Source organism: Canis lupus, chromosome 17 (assembly GCF_003254725.2).
Source record: "Canis lupus dingo isolate Sandy chromosome 17, ASM325472v2, whole genome shotgun sequence".
Taxonomy (NCBI): domain Eukaryota; kingdom Metazoa; phylum Chordata; class Mammalia; order Carnivora; family Canidae; genus Canis; species Canis lupus.
In genome coordinates, this window is record NC_064259.1 from 52,736,151 (window position 1) to 52,752,465 (window position 16,315).

At 34.2% G+C, this 16,315-nt stretch overlaps 1 protein-coding gene across 3 annotated transcripts in view; it reads left to right on the forward strand.

Moving 5' to 3' along the window:
- The window catches only part of SYCP1 (synaptonemal complex protein 1), a 142,576-nt gene that overhangs the window by 94,746 nt on the left and 31,515 nt on the right, over positions 1 to 16,315 (forward strand). For 2 of the 3 annotated variants that reach the window (XM_025453424.3, XM_049095412.1), the window contains exons 31-33: positions 4,294 to 4,437; positions 13,885 to 13,977; positions 14,096 to 14,598. In XM_025453424.3, the coding sequence (XP_025309209.1) occupies positions 4,294 to 4,437; positions 13,885 to 13,977; positions 14,096 to 14,233 (375 nt within the window). In that variant the 3' untranslated portion in view covers positions 14,234 to 14,598. Of the gene's footprint in view, positions 1 to 4,293; positions 4,438 to 13,884; positions 13,978 to 14,095; positions 14,599 to 16,315 lie in introns of those variants that run through there. The other variant, XM_049095413.1, reaches the window with a different exon arrangement.

A 16,315-nucleotide genomic window follows, 5' to 3' on the forward strand; every position in this document is an offset into this window, starting at 1 on the left:
TGGATCAGGTGCCACCAACAAGAAGGCTCAGTTACTAGCTACCTTCCACATATCCACTTAATCCATGGGGAATTCATTCAACCTTTGCATGCTAAATAGCAGTACAGAATACTCTATTTCTGACCCCATGTCCTGCCACCCATCTCTCTCTCATTTCTTTTTATTCTAAGCTATCCAGACAGGCACAAAGAGATAAAATTTCTTATTTTTTATTTTTTATTTTTTTATTTTTTTTTTATTTTTTATTGGTGTTCAATTTACTAACATACAGAATAACACCCAGTGCCCGTCACCCATTCACTCCCACCCCCCGCCCTCCTCCCCTTCTACCACCCCTAGTTCGTTTCCCAGAGTTAGCAGTCTTTACGTTCTGTCTCCCTTTCTGATATTTCCCACACATTTCTTCTCCCTTCCCTTATATTCCCTTTCACTATTATTTATATTCCCCAAATGAATGAGAACATATAATGTTTGTCCTTCTCCGACTGACTTACTTCACTCAGCATAATACCCTCCAGTTCCATCCACGTTGAAGCAAATGGTGGGTATTTGTCATTTCTAATAGCTGAGTAATATTCCATTGTATACATAAACCACATCTTTATCCATTCATCTTTCGTTGGACACCGAGGCTCCTTCCACAGTTTGGCTATCGTGGCCATTGCTGCTATAAAATTTCTTCCTTAGTTTATATCTATTGAGGGAATGAGATGCCAGTCCTTCTTGAAGGTCTATTTTTTGTAAGGCCGCTGTTAAGGGTTATCTCCTCATTTGCGTTGGAAATTGAAGGGAAAAATATTTTGACCTCTCTATTCCTCTAACCTGAAATTTCATGCGTTCCCCTCCTAGTTTCCTTAAAATAACTGGGGAAAAAAGGTGTTTGGTGATTGTAGGGCCAGTTTAACCACCTTTTAATAAGCCCTAGAGAAGGATCTGGCTTTAATCATAGGTTGCTTTCTTTAGAATATGGGTTATTAGCATTTTTTTCCATAGCTTTGTGCTCCAGTTGACAATTTCAGAGCAAAAGGAAGAGTCTCTCTCACATCCTGTTACATATACAATATTATCCACACTATGGAAATTATGAAGATTAGTAAACTACATAGCTTTGAGAGGCTTTTATATAAAATTATTTTTTATATTTATATTATTCAGATTATGAAGTGATCTCTATATGGAATGACTTTACTTAAAAAACTTTATATTGAAATATATGTAAGAAAAATGCACAGCTCTTAATTATACAACTCGATGATTCTTTACAAACTAAACATGACTTTGTAACCAGCATTCAGATTAAAACACATGTTACTGTCACTCCTGAAGATTTTCTTGTGCCCCTTTTAATCACTAGTTTCTCCCCCAAGACCCAACTACTGTCCCAACTCTAATAGATGTATCAGTTTTTGCATTTTCCCCATTTTTGCATTTTCTATACAGAGAATCATTTTTGTTTTTAGTTTTTTCACTTAATATTATGTTTGTGGGACTCACTATCCATATTGTTGCTTGAAGTTGTAGATTTTCTGTTTATATTTCTATATAGTATTCCATTGTGTGATGTGCCACAGTTTACTTATTTATTGTATTGTTAGTGGACTTTTGGGTACTTTCCTGACTGGATTTTTATGCATAGTCTTGCTATAAAAAGTCTAATATTTGACATATATGTTGGGTATGTCTTTAGGAATGAAATTGGTGGGTTATAAGGTTATGCATAATATGTTCCATCTTAATAGATAGTGCCTGAGCTGTTTTTTACTGCTGTGTTTTACTGTGATACAAAACATATGGGGTTCTTTTTTCCTATGCCAGTTCTCTGATTTTCCAGACAACAACTAGTTGTCCTAAAATTTGATTAAATTCTGATAGTATTTGGAGTTAATATAGACCCCACAGGTTAAGGGCTCAGTCCCACAATACTGCTTCCACTTCACACACCAGGCATAACCTTGGTTTGCCACTTGTACTACTGACCAACTGGCTCTAAATTGGGGGTTCCTATAACCCTCCTCCCCAGGTTTGCTGATTTGCTAGAATGATTCACAGAACTCAGGAAGTTCATTTACTTACTAGTTCATTTACTTACTATTAACAGTTTATCATAAAGAATACAACTCAAGAACCGTCAAATGGTAAAGATGAATAGGGCAAGGTGTAAGGAAAGGGGTACAGAACTTTCATGCCTTCTTCAGGAGTGCCACCCCTCCAGTGCCTCTATGTGTTTGCCCACATGGAAACTCTCAGAACCTCATTCATTTAGGGGTTTTTATGGAGGTTTCATTACCCACCATGATTGGTTAAATCATTGGCCATTGGTGATTAACTCAATCTCCAACCCCTCTTCCCTCCCGAGGAGGTCAAGGGGTATAGCTGAAAGGTTACAAACTTCTAATCAAGCCTTGGTTTTTCTGGTGACCGCCATTATCCTGAAGTTATCTAGGAGCCGCTTACTGCCAGTTATTTCATTAGCCTTAATTCTGGTCCAGTTGAAAGGAGCTTTTTTTTTTTTTTAAATTTTTTTTAATTTATGGTAGTCACACACACACACACACACACACACAGGCAGAGACACAGGCAGAGGGAGAAACAGGCTCCATGCACTGGGAGCCTAGCGTGGGATTCGATCCTGGGTCTCCAGGATGGCGCCCTGGGCCAAAGGCAGGTGCTAAACGGCTGCGCCACCCAGGGATCCCGAAAGGAGCTTATTTCGAATAACAGAAGACTCATGTTACATTACTGGGGACAAAACCAAATATTGTACCAAAAGATGCTCTGATCACCCCATCACTCAGGAAATTACACAGGTTTTAGAAGTTGTTTCAGGAACCAGGGACAAAGACTAAACATATATTTCTCATTGTATCATACTGCCAATCATGTTTTTCTTTTTTAAAAAATTGCACCAGTTTACAGCCTAGCTAGCAGTGAGTGAGTATTCTAGTTGTTCCACATCCTTGCCACCACATGGTGTTTTCTAACTTTTTGATTTTAGCTGTTCTCATGGGTGTGGTGACCCCATGAGCATTTTTTTAAAAGAGCATTTTTTTACCATAATTTTAAATTCACACATAAGTTGCAAAGGTAGTACAGAGAATTCCTTTATATCTGTCACCCAGTTTTCCACATTGTTAACACCTTCATTACCATTTGTTGAAACTAAGAAACATACATTGGCACATTACTGTTAACAAAACTTTAGATTTTATTTGATTTTTCCAATGTCAGAGCTTTTCAAAGCCTCTATGGATGTCTCATTTCCCACCTGTTCTTTTGAACTTTTTGGTTAGTCTATCATTTGCCCTCTTAAAATCATTGCCTCCTGGAGCTGCAAAGTTAAAACATTTGCCTGTAATTGTTTTGACAAATGCTGTGCTGTATTCCACACCAAGGAGAAAGCTCTTTGAACTGAATGAGCTCTAAGTCAGTTTAAATACAGACAGCCTTGTCAGTGAGGTCTTTCAGGGGCCACTAGACAGTTAATGACAACTTTTTGGGAATAAAGCTTTTTGAAAGAGCTCTCAATTCTGTTCTTCTCTGTCTAGTGGCTCTCAGGCTGGACCAGGACTGTGGGATATTATTTTTTGAGGATAACATAGAAAACCGGGGCTGGGATGAAGAAAAGTTAAGATACCACAAAACTTAATGTTCTTTCAGGGGTTCAGCCATTAAAAAAAAGAAGCAGCACTATAGTTTGTGGCAAGCTTTTGGTAATTTTCAGAGTTCTAAAAAAGCTGACTTTGACCATTTTACTAGTATTTTTATTGCTTTATGGAAGAGCAAATTTTTGGAGTACCTTACTCTGCCGTTTTTTGCTGATGTCACTGATCTAACTCTTTAAAGGTACTTTTTAAAAAAAATTATAAGACTTACAGGATAATATGGAATACTAAACACTTACTAATGTGAATTACTTTATGAACAAAATATAAGCATACCTATTTTCTCATAAATCAGTATTTTTGTAGAGAGAGCAAAGCTCATTCAGTTCTTTGGTCTTAAGTCCCTCTTTTCTTAAGTTTGTTGACTGCTAAAGCTAGAGAGCCCCTCTACCCCCTCTCTCATGCCATTATTTTCCTTAGTCAGTTGAAGGGAAGGACAAAGAAAATGTCCAATATTATAATTTGTTTGAAGAAAGAAGTTTTAGTATCAAAAATATCTGAATGAAATTCTTATCAAAAATCTCTCTATACATCCCATTAATAATGATGACTTATTTATTACTAAAGATTCAACTTATATTTATCAATAATATAGGGTTTGATGTGATAATATGTTTTTATTTTTGGATAGGCATATACTGTGAAGACACCAACGAAACTAAAAATTCAGCAAAGAGAAAGCAAGAATGTACCCACTGAAGAAAGTAATAAAAAGAGAAAAATGGTCTTTGAGTTTGATATTAATTCGGATAGCTCAGAAGCTACTGATCTTTTGGTAAAAAAACTACAAATCAGTATTTATTGCTTGTTTATATAATTTTTATACATTATTTTTTGATGTATATATATGATGTATGCACATAGTATCTACCATTGCAATATTAAAACATAATAGAGCTCTATAACTCAGAACTCTATGCTTGTGCATTTTGGAGAAGTAGGGTTCAAAGAATCTAACTTCAGAAAACAGCATTGTGAAATACTTGATGTAACATAATTGACACACGAGATGATGAAATCATTTTGTTTTCCAGCAGAGTGGTATAAAAGAGTTTTTACCACGTTTTCTTTTTCTTTTTTGTTTTTAAGGAAGGTTAGGTGAATCTTGCAAATAACCAAATTTGTTATTTAGGGCCCTTCTTGATTTTGTGTATTATTCATGTTCCTTATTTTATATCACTTATTGATTGAAATCTATATCCAGTTATTGGTTGACAAGTATAACATTTCTATCATTCTTGAAGAGTTAATGTATTAAAGATGAGTTGTTTAAGGAAGATATTTCCCCTAGCAGTTTATATTACTAATTATGCCGTCATGAGTGTATCCACACATACCAGTATTTTCTAAAGTTATAATACTGATTTATTGAGAATAATTAAATTTAGATTAATTCTAAAACAAACCTCATCACACAAAATGAAGCAATATACCAAAGAGTCTTAGTTACAAAATTCCAGTTAAAGGCACTTGTTTGTTTCATTATTGCCACTTATAGCTTTTGAGATCCTTCAAGCTTTTTTACTGCTTTGGGACTCTCTATTTTCATTTATTCTGGAATAATGAGTAGCTGAAGTCTTAAAACATGAATTATTGAAGTTAACATCCTTACTTAAGTACCTCCTTGTTTTATAGATGACGATTAATATTTTAATATTTTAATGATTAAAACTGCGAACCAAGCACTGTTGCAAAGATTACATACATTATTTCTTAGAACAATCTCATGTTAGAAATATACAGTGTTGCTATTCTCGTTTTACAGATTAGGAAACTGAGTCACAGAGGTACCTTGCCCAAGATCATAGCTAGTAAGTCACGGAACCAAAATTTGAACACAGATAGTTTAGCTCCATAGACTATGTAAGTCATTATACATAATAACTGCTAGCTCAAACTGAAGTCCAGATATACAAAAATTTAAAGAGAATTAGTAGAAAGATTATGAGCTCTGGAATTAGTCTAGTGTTGGAATCCATACTATTTTTCTAGCAGTGTGGATTTAGTCTAGTTTCTTAGCTGATATGAGATTCAGATTGATTCATGATTTCATTTTTAAATGGAGCATCACAACTTTGTGACACAATAAACATACTACAGTATTATATAAGTATGCACAATTATTTATACTTGCCTAAAAAGACATTTCACAGTCTATTTGATTATAATTATCACTTGAAGTTACTATTTTTGTAATTTTCTTATTGTTGCATATAAATGTTGGTGAACATTCAAATAATTTTAAAATTAGATTAAAAAATAGATTGTCTAGAGTGACCTTACAGAAGATGGTGGAGTATGAAATACCATGAATTTATTTCTTTACCTATACAGCAGTTGTACTTCAGAAATTGTCTGAAGTGATTATTTTGGAACTCTGGAGACTGTTTGGATTCTTGCAACTTCCAAGGTTGAAACTTAGTAAATTATAGTTAATTTTGGTCAATTTCAGCCTTAAGAATGTTAGTGACTGCCTCTCATTCAATCCATAGCTCTATTGTTGGCAGCCATGCTCATGTCTTGCTGTAGCCAGGGTGAGAAATAAGGATTTTTTTCTCTGAATATCAAGACTCAGTGTTTTGTATTATCATTGCTACTTCTCATCATTGTGCAGGCACAGAAACTGGCTACCATTATTTCAACCCACACTGGCTGAAAGCATCTCACAGAGGATTTAAATGAACTGTACCTGGTTTTCTTTTTTTCACTTTTCTTCTTTGGAGGACCAGGCATTTTAAGAATTAGGACATTCAAGAGCAATCACATTTCTGGGGTATTTAAAACCATTGCACATGCCCAGGGAAAGACAGGCTCAAAAAAAAAAAATAACTGAGAAGATCTCAAAATTTTAATCCAGGCTGATCCATGGCACAGAAACTTATACTACATAAAGCAAAACAAAACTAACTCACTACAGCAAATCCTGGGGAAAGGGAAGAATCTGATTTGTAGTATCCAGTTAGAAGATTCATATCTAGTTCCAACCACCAAAAAAATCACAAGGTATACAAAGAAGGAAAGCATAGCAAAACAAGTCAACAAAAATGTCTCTGAAGAAGCCCCAGTGTTGAACTTACAGGACAAATATTTCAAAATTGTCTTAAAGATGCTGAAAGAGCTAAAGGAAGACAGACAAAGAAGAATGATGTATGACTAAAATGAGAATATCGATGAAGAGAAATTATAAAAAGAACCAAAAAGAAATTAAGTTGAAAGTACAATAACAAATGAAAAGTTCATTAGAGAATTTTAAAAGATTTGTGTAAGCAGAAGAAAGAATTGATGAAATAGGACAATTGAAATTATTTTGAGTTTGAGTAAAGAAGAGAAAAAAAAAAGAATGAAAAGTGAACAGGCAGCCTGAGACGTGTGGGACATTATCAAACAGACCAATATATGCTTTGTGGGAGTCCCAGAAAAAGAGAGGGGGTAAAAAGGAAGAAAGAATATTTGAAGAAATAATACTTCTCATATTTTGATGGAGGAAATGAATCTACAAGTCCAAGAAGCTCAGTGAATTCTAAGTAGGATTAAATCAAATAGACTTACACACATTATAATCAAACTGTTTAAAGACAAAGACAAAGAATCTTGAAAATAGTGAGAATCAACTCACTGCAGATGAGGTACTCTTAATAAAATTATCAGCTGATTTCTCACTGAGAAACCTTGGAAGCCAGAAGGTGGTAGTTTGCCATATCCAAGGTGCTGAAAAAAACTGAAATTATCAACTGAGAATTTGATATATGCTAAAAGTGTTCTTAAGAAATGGGGGAGAAAATAAGACCTTGCTAGATCAACAAAAGCTGAGGGAGTTACCACTAGAACCGCTTTTTAAGAAATGTTAAAGGGAATTGTTCAGGTCGAAGTGAAAGGATGCTAGCCAGTAACTCAAATCCATATGAAGAAATAGAGGATCTCTGAAAAAAAATATGTGGGAAATTACAAAAGCTAGTATTATAATTTGGTTTGTAACCTCACTTTTTATTTTCTACAGGATTTAAAAGGAATACATTAAAATGGCTAATCTGTGTTACTTGGCACCCAATATATAAAGATGTAATTTGTGACATCAATAATAGAAAAGGGCCATGGAGTCATATAAAAGCAGAATTATTATAGGCTATTGAAGTAAAGCTGTAAATTAAAATTAGGTTGTTAATAACATTAGGATGTTAAATGTAATCTCCATAGTAACTACACAAAGAAATCTGTAGAATAGGAAATATGGAGGGAATAAAAATATTTCACTACCAAAAAAATCACCTAACCACAAAAGAAGATAGTAACAGAGAAAATGAGAAACAACAAACAAACCTATAAGGCATATAGAAAACAAAAAGCAAATAAGAAGTTAATCTCTATCAGTAATTACTTTAAATGTAAATAGATTACATTGTCCAATTAACATAGGTTTATAGAATTTATTTTTATTTTATTTTGAATTGATTTTAAAGAATATACTATAATACATATAATGCTGTCTAAAAGAGACTCAGAGCCAAAGACACTAATTGAAAGTGAACTGTTGGAAAAAGATACTCCATGCAAATAGTAACCATAAAAGATCTGGGATGTCTATACTATGACCAACAAAATAGACTTTAAATCAAAAAGTTCAAGAGGCAAAGAAAGACATTATTAATAGATATTCTTTAGGAGAAACCATATAGACCACAAAACAAGTCTTAACGGATTATTTTAAATTTAAACTTTAGTTAATATACAGTGCAATTCAGTGATCCAACCACTTAAATGCAACACCCAGTGCTCATCCCAACAAATGCCTTCTTTAATACCCATCTAGCCCATCCCCACTCACTTTCTTTCATCAACTCTCAGTTCTCTTTTGTTGAGTATCTTATGGTTTGTTACCCTCTCTCCTTTTTTTCTTTTCCCCCTTCCCATATGTTCATCTATTTCCTTTCTTAAATTCCACATATGAGTGAGATCATGTGGTATTTGTCTTTCTCTGACTGACATTTCACTTAGCATAATACACTCTAGCTCCATCCATGCCATTGCAAATGGCAAGATTTCATTCTTTTTGATGGCTGAGTAATATTCCAGTGTGTGTGCATGCATGTGTGTATACACCATATCTTTATCCATTCATCCATCAGTCGAAGGATATTTGGGCTCCCTCCATAGTTTGGGTATTGTTGATACTGCTGCTGTAAACATCAGGGTGCATGTACTCTTTCAAATCTGTATTTTTGTGTCCTTTGGGTAATACCTAGTAGTGTAATTGTTGAGTCATAGGGTAGTTCTATTTTTAACTTTTTGAGGAACCTCCATACTGTTCTCCAGAGTGGCTGCACCAGTATGCATTCTCGCCAATGGTGCAAGATGGTTCCCCTTTCTCTGCATCCTTACCAACACCTGTTACTTCTTGTGTTCATTTTAGCCATTCTGACTGGTGTGTGGTGGTATCTTTTGTGGTTTAGATTTGTATTTCCCTTCTGAGGAGTGACATTTTCATGTGTCTGTTATGCATCTGGATGTCTTCTTTGGAAAAGAGTCTATTCATGTCTTCTGCCTATTTCTTAACTGGATTATTTATTTTTTGGATGTTGAATTGTATAAGTTTTTTATAGATTGTGGATACTAACCCTTTATCAGATATGTCATTTGAAAGTATCTCCTCCCATTTCATAGGCTGCCTTAAAGTTTTGTTGTTTCCTTCACTGTGCAGAAGCTTTTTATCTTGATGAAGTTCCAATAGTTTGTTTTACTTTTGTTTCTCTTGTCTCTGGTGACATGTCTAGTAAGAAGTCACTATGACTGAGGTCAAGAGGTTTCTCCCTGTGTTCTCCTCTAGGATTGATGGTTTTCTGTCTCACATTTTGGTCTCTGAATATATTTTTGTGTATAGTGTAAGAAAGTGGTTCTGTTTCATTCTTTTGCATGTTCTGTCCAGTTTTCCTAACACTGTTTGTTGAAGATACTATCTTTTTTCCATTGTTAAAAGACATCATACAGAGCATCTTCTCTGACTATAATGGGTTGAAATTAGAAATCATGGAGTAAGGAAATTAGAAAATTCACAAATTCATGTAAATTAACACTTTTATTTTTTAAATATTTATTTATTTTAGAGAGAGTGTGAGGAAAGGAGGAGAGGGAGAGAGAGAATCTCAAGCAAACTCTCCACTGAGTTCAGAACCTGATATGGGGCTTGACCCTGAGATCATGACCTGGGCTGAAATCAAGAGTCAGATGCTAACCGAGCCACCCAGGTGCCCCAAAATTAACACACTTTTAATCAACCAGTAGATCAAATAAGAAATCACAAAGGAAATTAAGACTCATATAAATAAAAATGAAAACACAATATACCAAAATTTATTTGTTACAGCAAAAACAATACTCAGAAGGAAATTTGTAGCTCTAAATTCCTACATTAAAAAAGATCTCAAATCAATAACTTAAACTTTATAGAGCTAGAGAAGGGAGCAAACTCAAAGTGAGCAGGAGGAAGGAAATAATAAAGATTCATGGGGAGATAAATTAGAGAATAGAAAACAATAGAAAAAAATCAATGAAACCAAAATTTATTTGAAAAGATTAAATAGTGGACAAATCTTTAGCTAGACTAACAAGAAGATGTAAATAACTAGAATTAGAAATGAAAAGTGGGTATATTATTACTAATCACTCACATAAAAAGAAAATAGTTTGTTTACTATATGCCAACAAATTTTAGAACCTAGGAGAAATGGACAAATGGGTAAAATCCCTGAAACACATGAATTAAACGGACTCAAGAAGAAATAGAAAACCTCAAGAGGTCTATCTATAGTAATTGCAGAATTGGACTTAGTAATCAAAAATGTCTCAACAAAGAAAAGTCCTGGGCCAGATAGCTTCATTGATGGATTGTATAAAACATTTGAGGACATAACCTTCTCAGACTTCAAAAATTTGAAGAGAGAACTCTTGATAACTCATTCTATGAGGCTAACACTACCTTGATACCAAAGCAAGATAAAGACATTACTAGAAAAGAAAATTAAAGGCTATTATCCTTTCTGAATGTCTAACAAAATATTAGCAAGTCAAATTCCACATCATATGAAAGTGCTATGAGTTTTATCTAAGTGTGATTTATCTAAGAAATGCCAGGCTGGTTCAATAGAAGAGAATCAGTGTAATATATCACATTAATATAATGAAGGGGGAAAAATCACATATGATCATTTCATTTGGTACAGAAAAGGCATTTGACAACATACAACATTTTTTCATTTTAGAAACTATTATAGAGCTAAGAATAGAGGGGTAGTTCCTCAGCATGATAAAAGGTACTTAGGAAAACCCACAACTTAACATCATACGCAATGGTGAAAGATTGAAAGTTTCCCCCTTAGATTAAGAATGTGACATGGGAGGGCAGCCTGGGTGGCTCAGCAGTTTAGCGCTGCTTTCAGCCTAGGGTATGATCCTGGAGACCCAGGATTGAGTCCCACATCATGCTCCCTGCATGGAGCCTGCTTCTTCTTCTGCCTCTCTCTCTCTCTCTCTCTCTCTCTCTCTCTCTTCCTCTGTCTCTCATGAATAAAGAAATATTTTTAAAAATGTGACATGGGTGTCCACTTTCACCACTGCTAGTCAACATTGTAGTGGAAGTTCTAGCAGGAACTATTAGGCTATTAGACAAAAAACAAAGGTGGGGGGGAGGGAGGAAAAAGAAAGCAGGCATACAAATGGGAATGAGGTAAAACTATTTGCAGATGCCATGATTCTATCCTATCCATGATTCTATCCTATCCACTGAAAATCACAAAGATCACAAGAAGGCTATTTATTAGAGCTAATAAAAAGTTCATTTGAACTTAGCAGTGTGGAAGGGCATAAGAACACATGACATTGATTATGGTTTTATACATCAGCAGTGATTAATCCAAAAGGAAATTAAGAAAAAATTAAGAAAACAATCCATATACAGTATCATCTAAGCAAATATTTAGGAGCAGATCTAACCAAGAAGGTGAAACATTGAAATACAATGAAAACTACAAAACATTGCTGAAGGAAATTAAAGAAGACCTAACGAAATAGGAAAAAATTGTTTATGGATGTTAAGTCTTTAGCATGTTAAGATATCAATACTACCCAAAGCAGTCTGCAAATTCAGTGCAATCTCTATCAAAATTCCAACAGCCTTTTGGCAGAAATGGAAATTCCAACAGCCTTTGGCAGAAATGGAAAATTTTAAAATGGAATTTTAAAATGAATTTAAAATTCATATGGAATTGCAAGGGTCCCCAAATTGCTAAAACAGTTTTGAAAAAGAAAGGCAATGTTGGAGGACTCCTGATTCTTGACTTTGAAACTTTCCAGAAGCTAGTAATTTAAACAGATTAGTACTAGGTTAAGGACAGATACATAGACCAGTGGAGTACAGTAGCCTAGAAATAAATTCTCACATATGTAGTTAATTAATTTTGGTAAGAGTGCCAAGGCCATTCAGCAGGGGCAAAAGACGTTTTTGTTTTGTTTTGTTTTTTTGTTTTTTGTTTTTTTAAACAAATGGTGTTAGAACTGGATATTCACATGCAAAAGAATAAAGTTAGACTCTTACTTTACATAGAAAAACTGACTCAAAATGGATCAAAAACCAAAACTTAAGGCTAAAACTATGATACTCTTAGAAGCAAATATTGGGGAAATTTTCATGACATCAAATTTAGCAAGGGCCTCATGGGTATGACACCAAAAGCACCGACAAGAAAAGAGAAAACTGATAAGTTTGACTTCAAAACTAAGAATTTTTGTGAATCAAAGGACACTATTAAGAAAGGGGAAAGACCAGCTCAAGAATGGTAGAAATATTTCCATATCATATATCTGAAAAGGGATAAATGTCCAGAATACATAGGGAACTCTCATAACTCAGCAATGAAAAACATACAACCCAATTTAAAAATGAGCAAAGGACATGAATTGACATTTCTCCAAAGAGGATATACAAACACATGAAAAGATGAATGTTACAGAGTTATAAGGATAAAGTTTTGTTTTAAATTGGGTTAATTTGTTATTTTTAAATGGGCAGTCATTAACGAATAATAAATTACTGTGCACTGAGTAAAATTTTAATAGCTTTTAAGATGATTTTAAAATAATTTTTCTAAGCAGATCAGTTGGTACATACTGGTTCTGAGTATATTTGAAAAGGCAGCTCTTTAGGTTTTTTTAAATTTATTTTTTTTAAAGATTTTATTTATTCATGAGAGAAAGAGAGAGAGAGAGAGAGAGGCTCCATGCAGAGAGCCCGATGTGGGACCTGATCCCGGGACTGTAGAATCACACCCTGGGCCAAAGGCAGATGCTCAACCACTGAGCCACCCAGGTGTCCAAAAAGGCATTCTTTATGACGTACTGAATTCTGCTGAAATCTTAGAATTCATGAAAATCTGTTTCAATATTTTTATTCATGTACCTCTGTAAATGTGACATTAGTGAGCAGGAAAAGATAATGTGAACTGATTGCTTACCAGACCAAATCTGTGTAGCATATTCATTAAAAGAATGGATTTCTAGAGCCTGCTTTCCTAGATTTGAATCCTGGCTCCACTCTTAACTAGCTGTATTATTTTAGGCAAATTACTTAACATTTCTTTGTCTCAGTTCTTCACCTTCAAAGTGGTGATAATGTATACTTATTCCATGAAATTATCTTGAGGATTAAAACTAATTAAAATATGCAAAGTGCTTAAAACAATGCCTAATATAGAAAGTAGTAAATAAATGTTAGCTATTATTATTTGGGGGGAATTATAATACTCATAAATTGATAGTTGATAACATTATAATTTTTATAAGCTTATAACTGCTTATTTTAAGGCCAAAGTGTGAGTTTGAGTAAGTAGGCTAGGGGGAAAGGGATGGTAAAGTAGTAGTATAAAGACTGAAACTGAACTAGAAAACAGTAGAAAAGTACTATTCATAGATATCGTGTATCTCATATGACCTTTCAGGAATATAGTTAATAGAATCTAAATCTATGTCCTTGTTTGGCATGTCGAGTATTTATTTTGTCATTGTCTTCAATTTTTCTTCTTTTTTCTCTCTTCTTTTTCCTCTCTCCTCCCTTTTCTCACCTCCTTTCTTTCCCCCTTCCCTTTCTCATCTTTCTCCTCCTCTCTGTGATATGTAGGCAAAATTTTAATATTAGTGATGACAGACTCCAAATTATTCTTTTGTATTTTTCTTTAAGAGCATGGTTTCAGAAGAAGAGACATTGAAAAAATTATACAAGAATAATAATTATCCAACAACTTCTCATCTTTGTGTCAGGACACCAAAAAAGGTAGGGCTTTTTAAAGGTAGTTTTTAATTTTTACTTCAGAAAGAAAATTTCAAAAGCTGGACTTTATCTTTTAAATTAGACATATTTTGATTTGATTTGATTTGATTTTGTATTCAAGACCCCTTCATCTCTAACAACCCCTGGATCTACGCTGAAGTTTGGAGCGATGAGGAAAATGCGGGAAGATCGTTGGGCTGTAATTGCTAAAATGGATAGGAAAAAAAAACTAAAGGATGCAGAAAAGCTATTTGTTTAATTTCAGAAAATCAGTGTGATTAAGGAACCTAATAACATCAAATTTATAGTTAATTAAAATTTTTTTATTTTCTGAAGAACGATTTTCTGACATTGAGACTTTTTTATATTTGCATAATTTGTTCCTTATGATTTTTATGTTTTGGCGTAAATTACCACATGTTACCCGAAAACTTGTAATTCTACTTAGGTAATATGATTGTTTTGTTTTTTATCTTTTCTTCTATTCATGGAAACTGTTTTAGCTAAGTTTTCAAATTTGTGAAGTTATCCATTGAATGCTAGGAGCATATTGAGATTTACTCTTTATTCTTTACTATTAAAATATTTTGGATGCAAATAAATGCTTTTCATTGATTCTGTAAAGTCATCTGAATCTGATCATAATTTGATATTTATTTTTAAAATCTTAAGGTCATTTTAATGAGGCTTCACAGTTCTTTTTTTTAAGATTTATTTATTTATTTATTTATTTTAATTAATTAATTAATTTATTTATTTATTTATGAGAGAGAGAGAGAGAGAGAGGCAGAGACACAGGAGGAGGGAGAAGCAGGCTCCATGCTGGGAGCCCGACATGGGACTCAATCCTGGGACTCCAAAATTGCGCCCTGGGCCAAAGGCAGGCGCTAAACCACTGAGCCACCCAGGGATCCCATGAGCTGCCCAGGGATCCCGAGGCTTCACAGTTCTTAAGCAGCTTTATCTATTTATAAAATTGACAAATGGCTTTTAGCTGTAGCAAAAAAAGGCTATACCAGTACGGCTTCCTAATGTTATTTATTCAACACTCATTAATTTAAGTAAATATTGAGTGCCCACTAAGAGTCAAGCACTGTTTTAGATACTGGCGATACGACAGTGAACAAAACAGAGAAATAAACCCTCTTGTTCTTCTAGAGTTTACGTTTTAGTGAGGGAAATAGGCAATAAATAAATATAACTGGAGATGGTTTTAGGACTTCCAGCTTCTGATATCTTCATTGAAAATTGATAATTAGTCTCCTTAGCAAGATTTTTAAGAGGATTATTAGTCTTGATAATGTGATATTTCATATTTTAGCTATATATTTTCAAATGTTTTTAAATAAAACAAGACTAGTGTGTTAAGGTAATGCTGCTTCTCTGGCTGATCATTTGTCAACTTTTCACTTCTCAAAAGTCCAACATAAATGTTCCTAATTAGTGAGTAGCATTCCCGTCAGTGATTCAGGAAACCTGGCTCCCTCCAACTTTTAGTTCTGCCTCATTCAACAGCTGGCTTCCAAGGTTGCTGCAACAGGGGAAACACCAAAAAGATTTGCTGACATATTGGCCTAAAATAAGGATGATGTGAGGAAAAGAGAAGGTGCAAAGTTGGGTCTCAAAGTTCTGTTTTGAGATATGTAATATTGGTGCTATGTAATAATTGAGATATCTTAAGATATCTAAGTGGAGCAGTTAAATGGGTCTTTGAACAAATGAATCTGGAGTTCTCCAGAAGGGTCATTATTTAGTAATCATTGGCATATATATGCCATCTAAAGCATAGGACTGTTCTTGCTGATCTTCTGGAAAAGGGACCTGTTGTGTTGATTCTCAGGGTCTGCCCAAGGGAGAATTGCACCGCTCTTGCCAGGGGATAACTAATCTGGTGATGAACATTAAGGAGGGCATGTGATGTAATGGGCGCTGGGTATTATATAAGACTGATGAATCACTGACCTCTACCTCTGAAACCAATAATACATTATATGTTAATTAACTGAATTTAAATAAAATTAAAATAAAGCATAGTACTGAATGCACTCTTTTTATGGATAGGAGTGTGTAGTTATAGAAAAGAGTTGATACTGAGCCTTGTGATACTGGAACATTTAAAAGTAAAATAATAAAGGAGTTGCTGCAAAGACTAAGGAGGAGAGACGTGAAATATAAGGGGATCATGGAAACTTAAAGAATAAAGTGATTCAAGAAGGGGATATTCTGTGTCAAATTCTTCTGAGTGGCAATACCTGAAAGCATAAATATTTGGATTTAGGATTATCTATATGATATACAATCTCTGCTCTCAATGACTTGATGTCCAGTAGCAAATATAAAT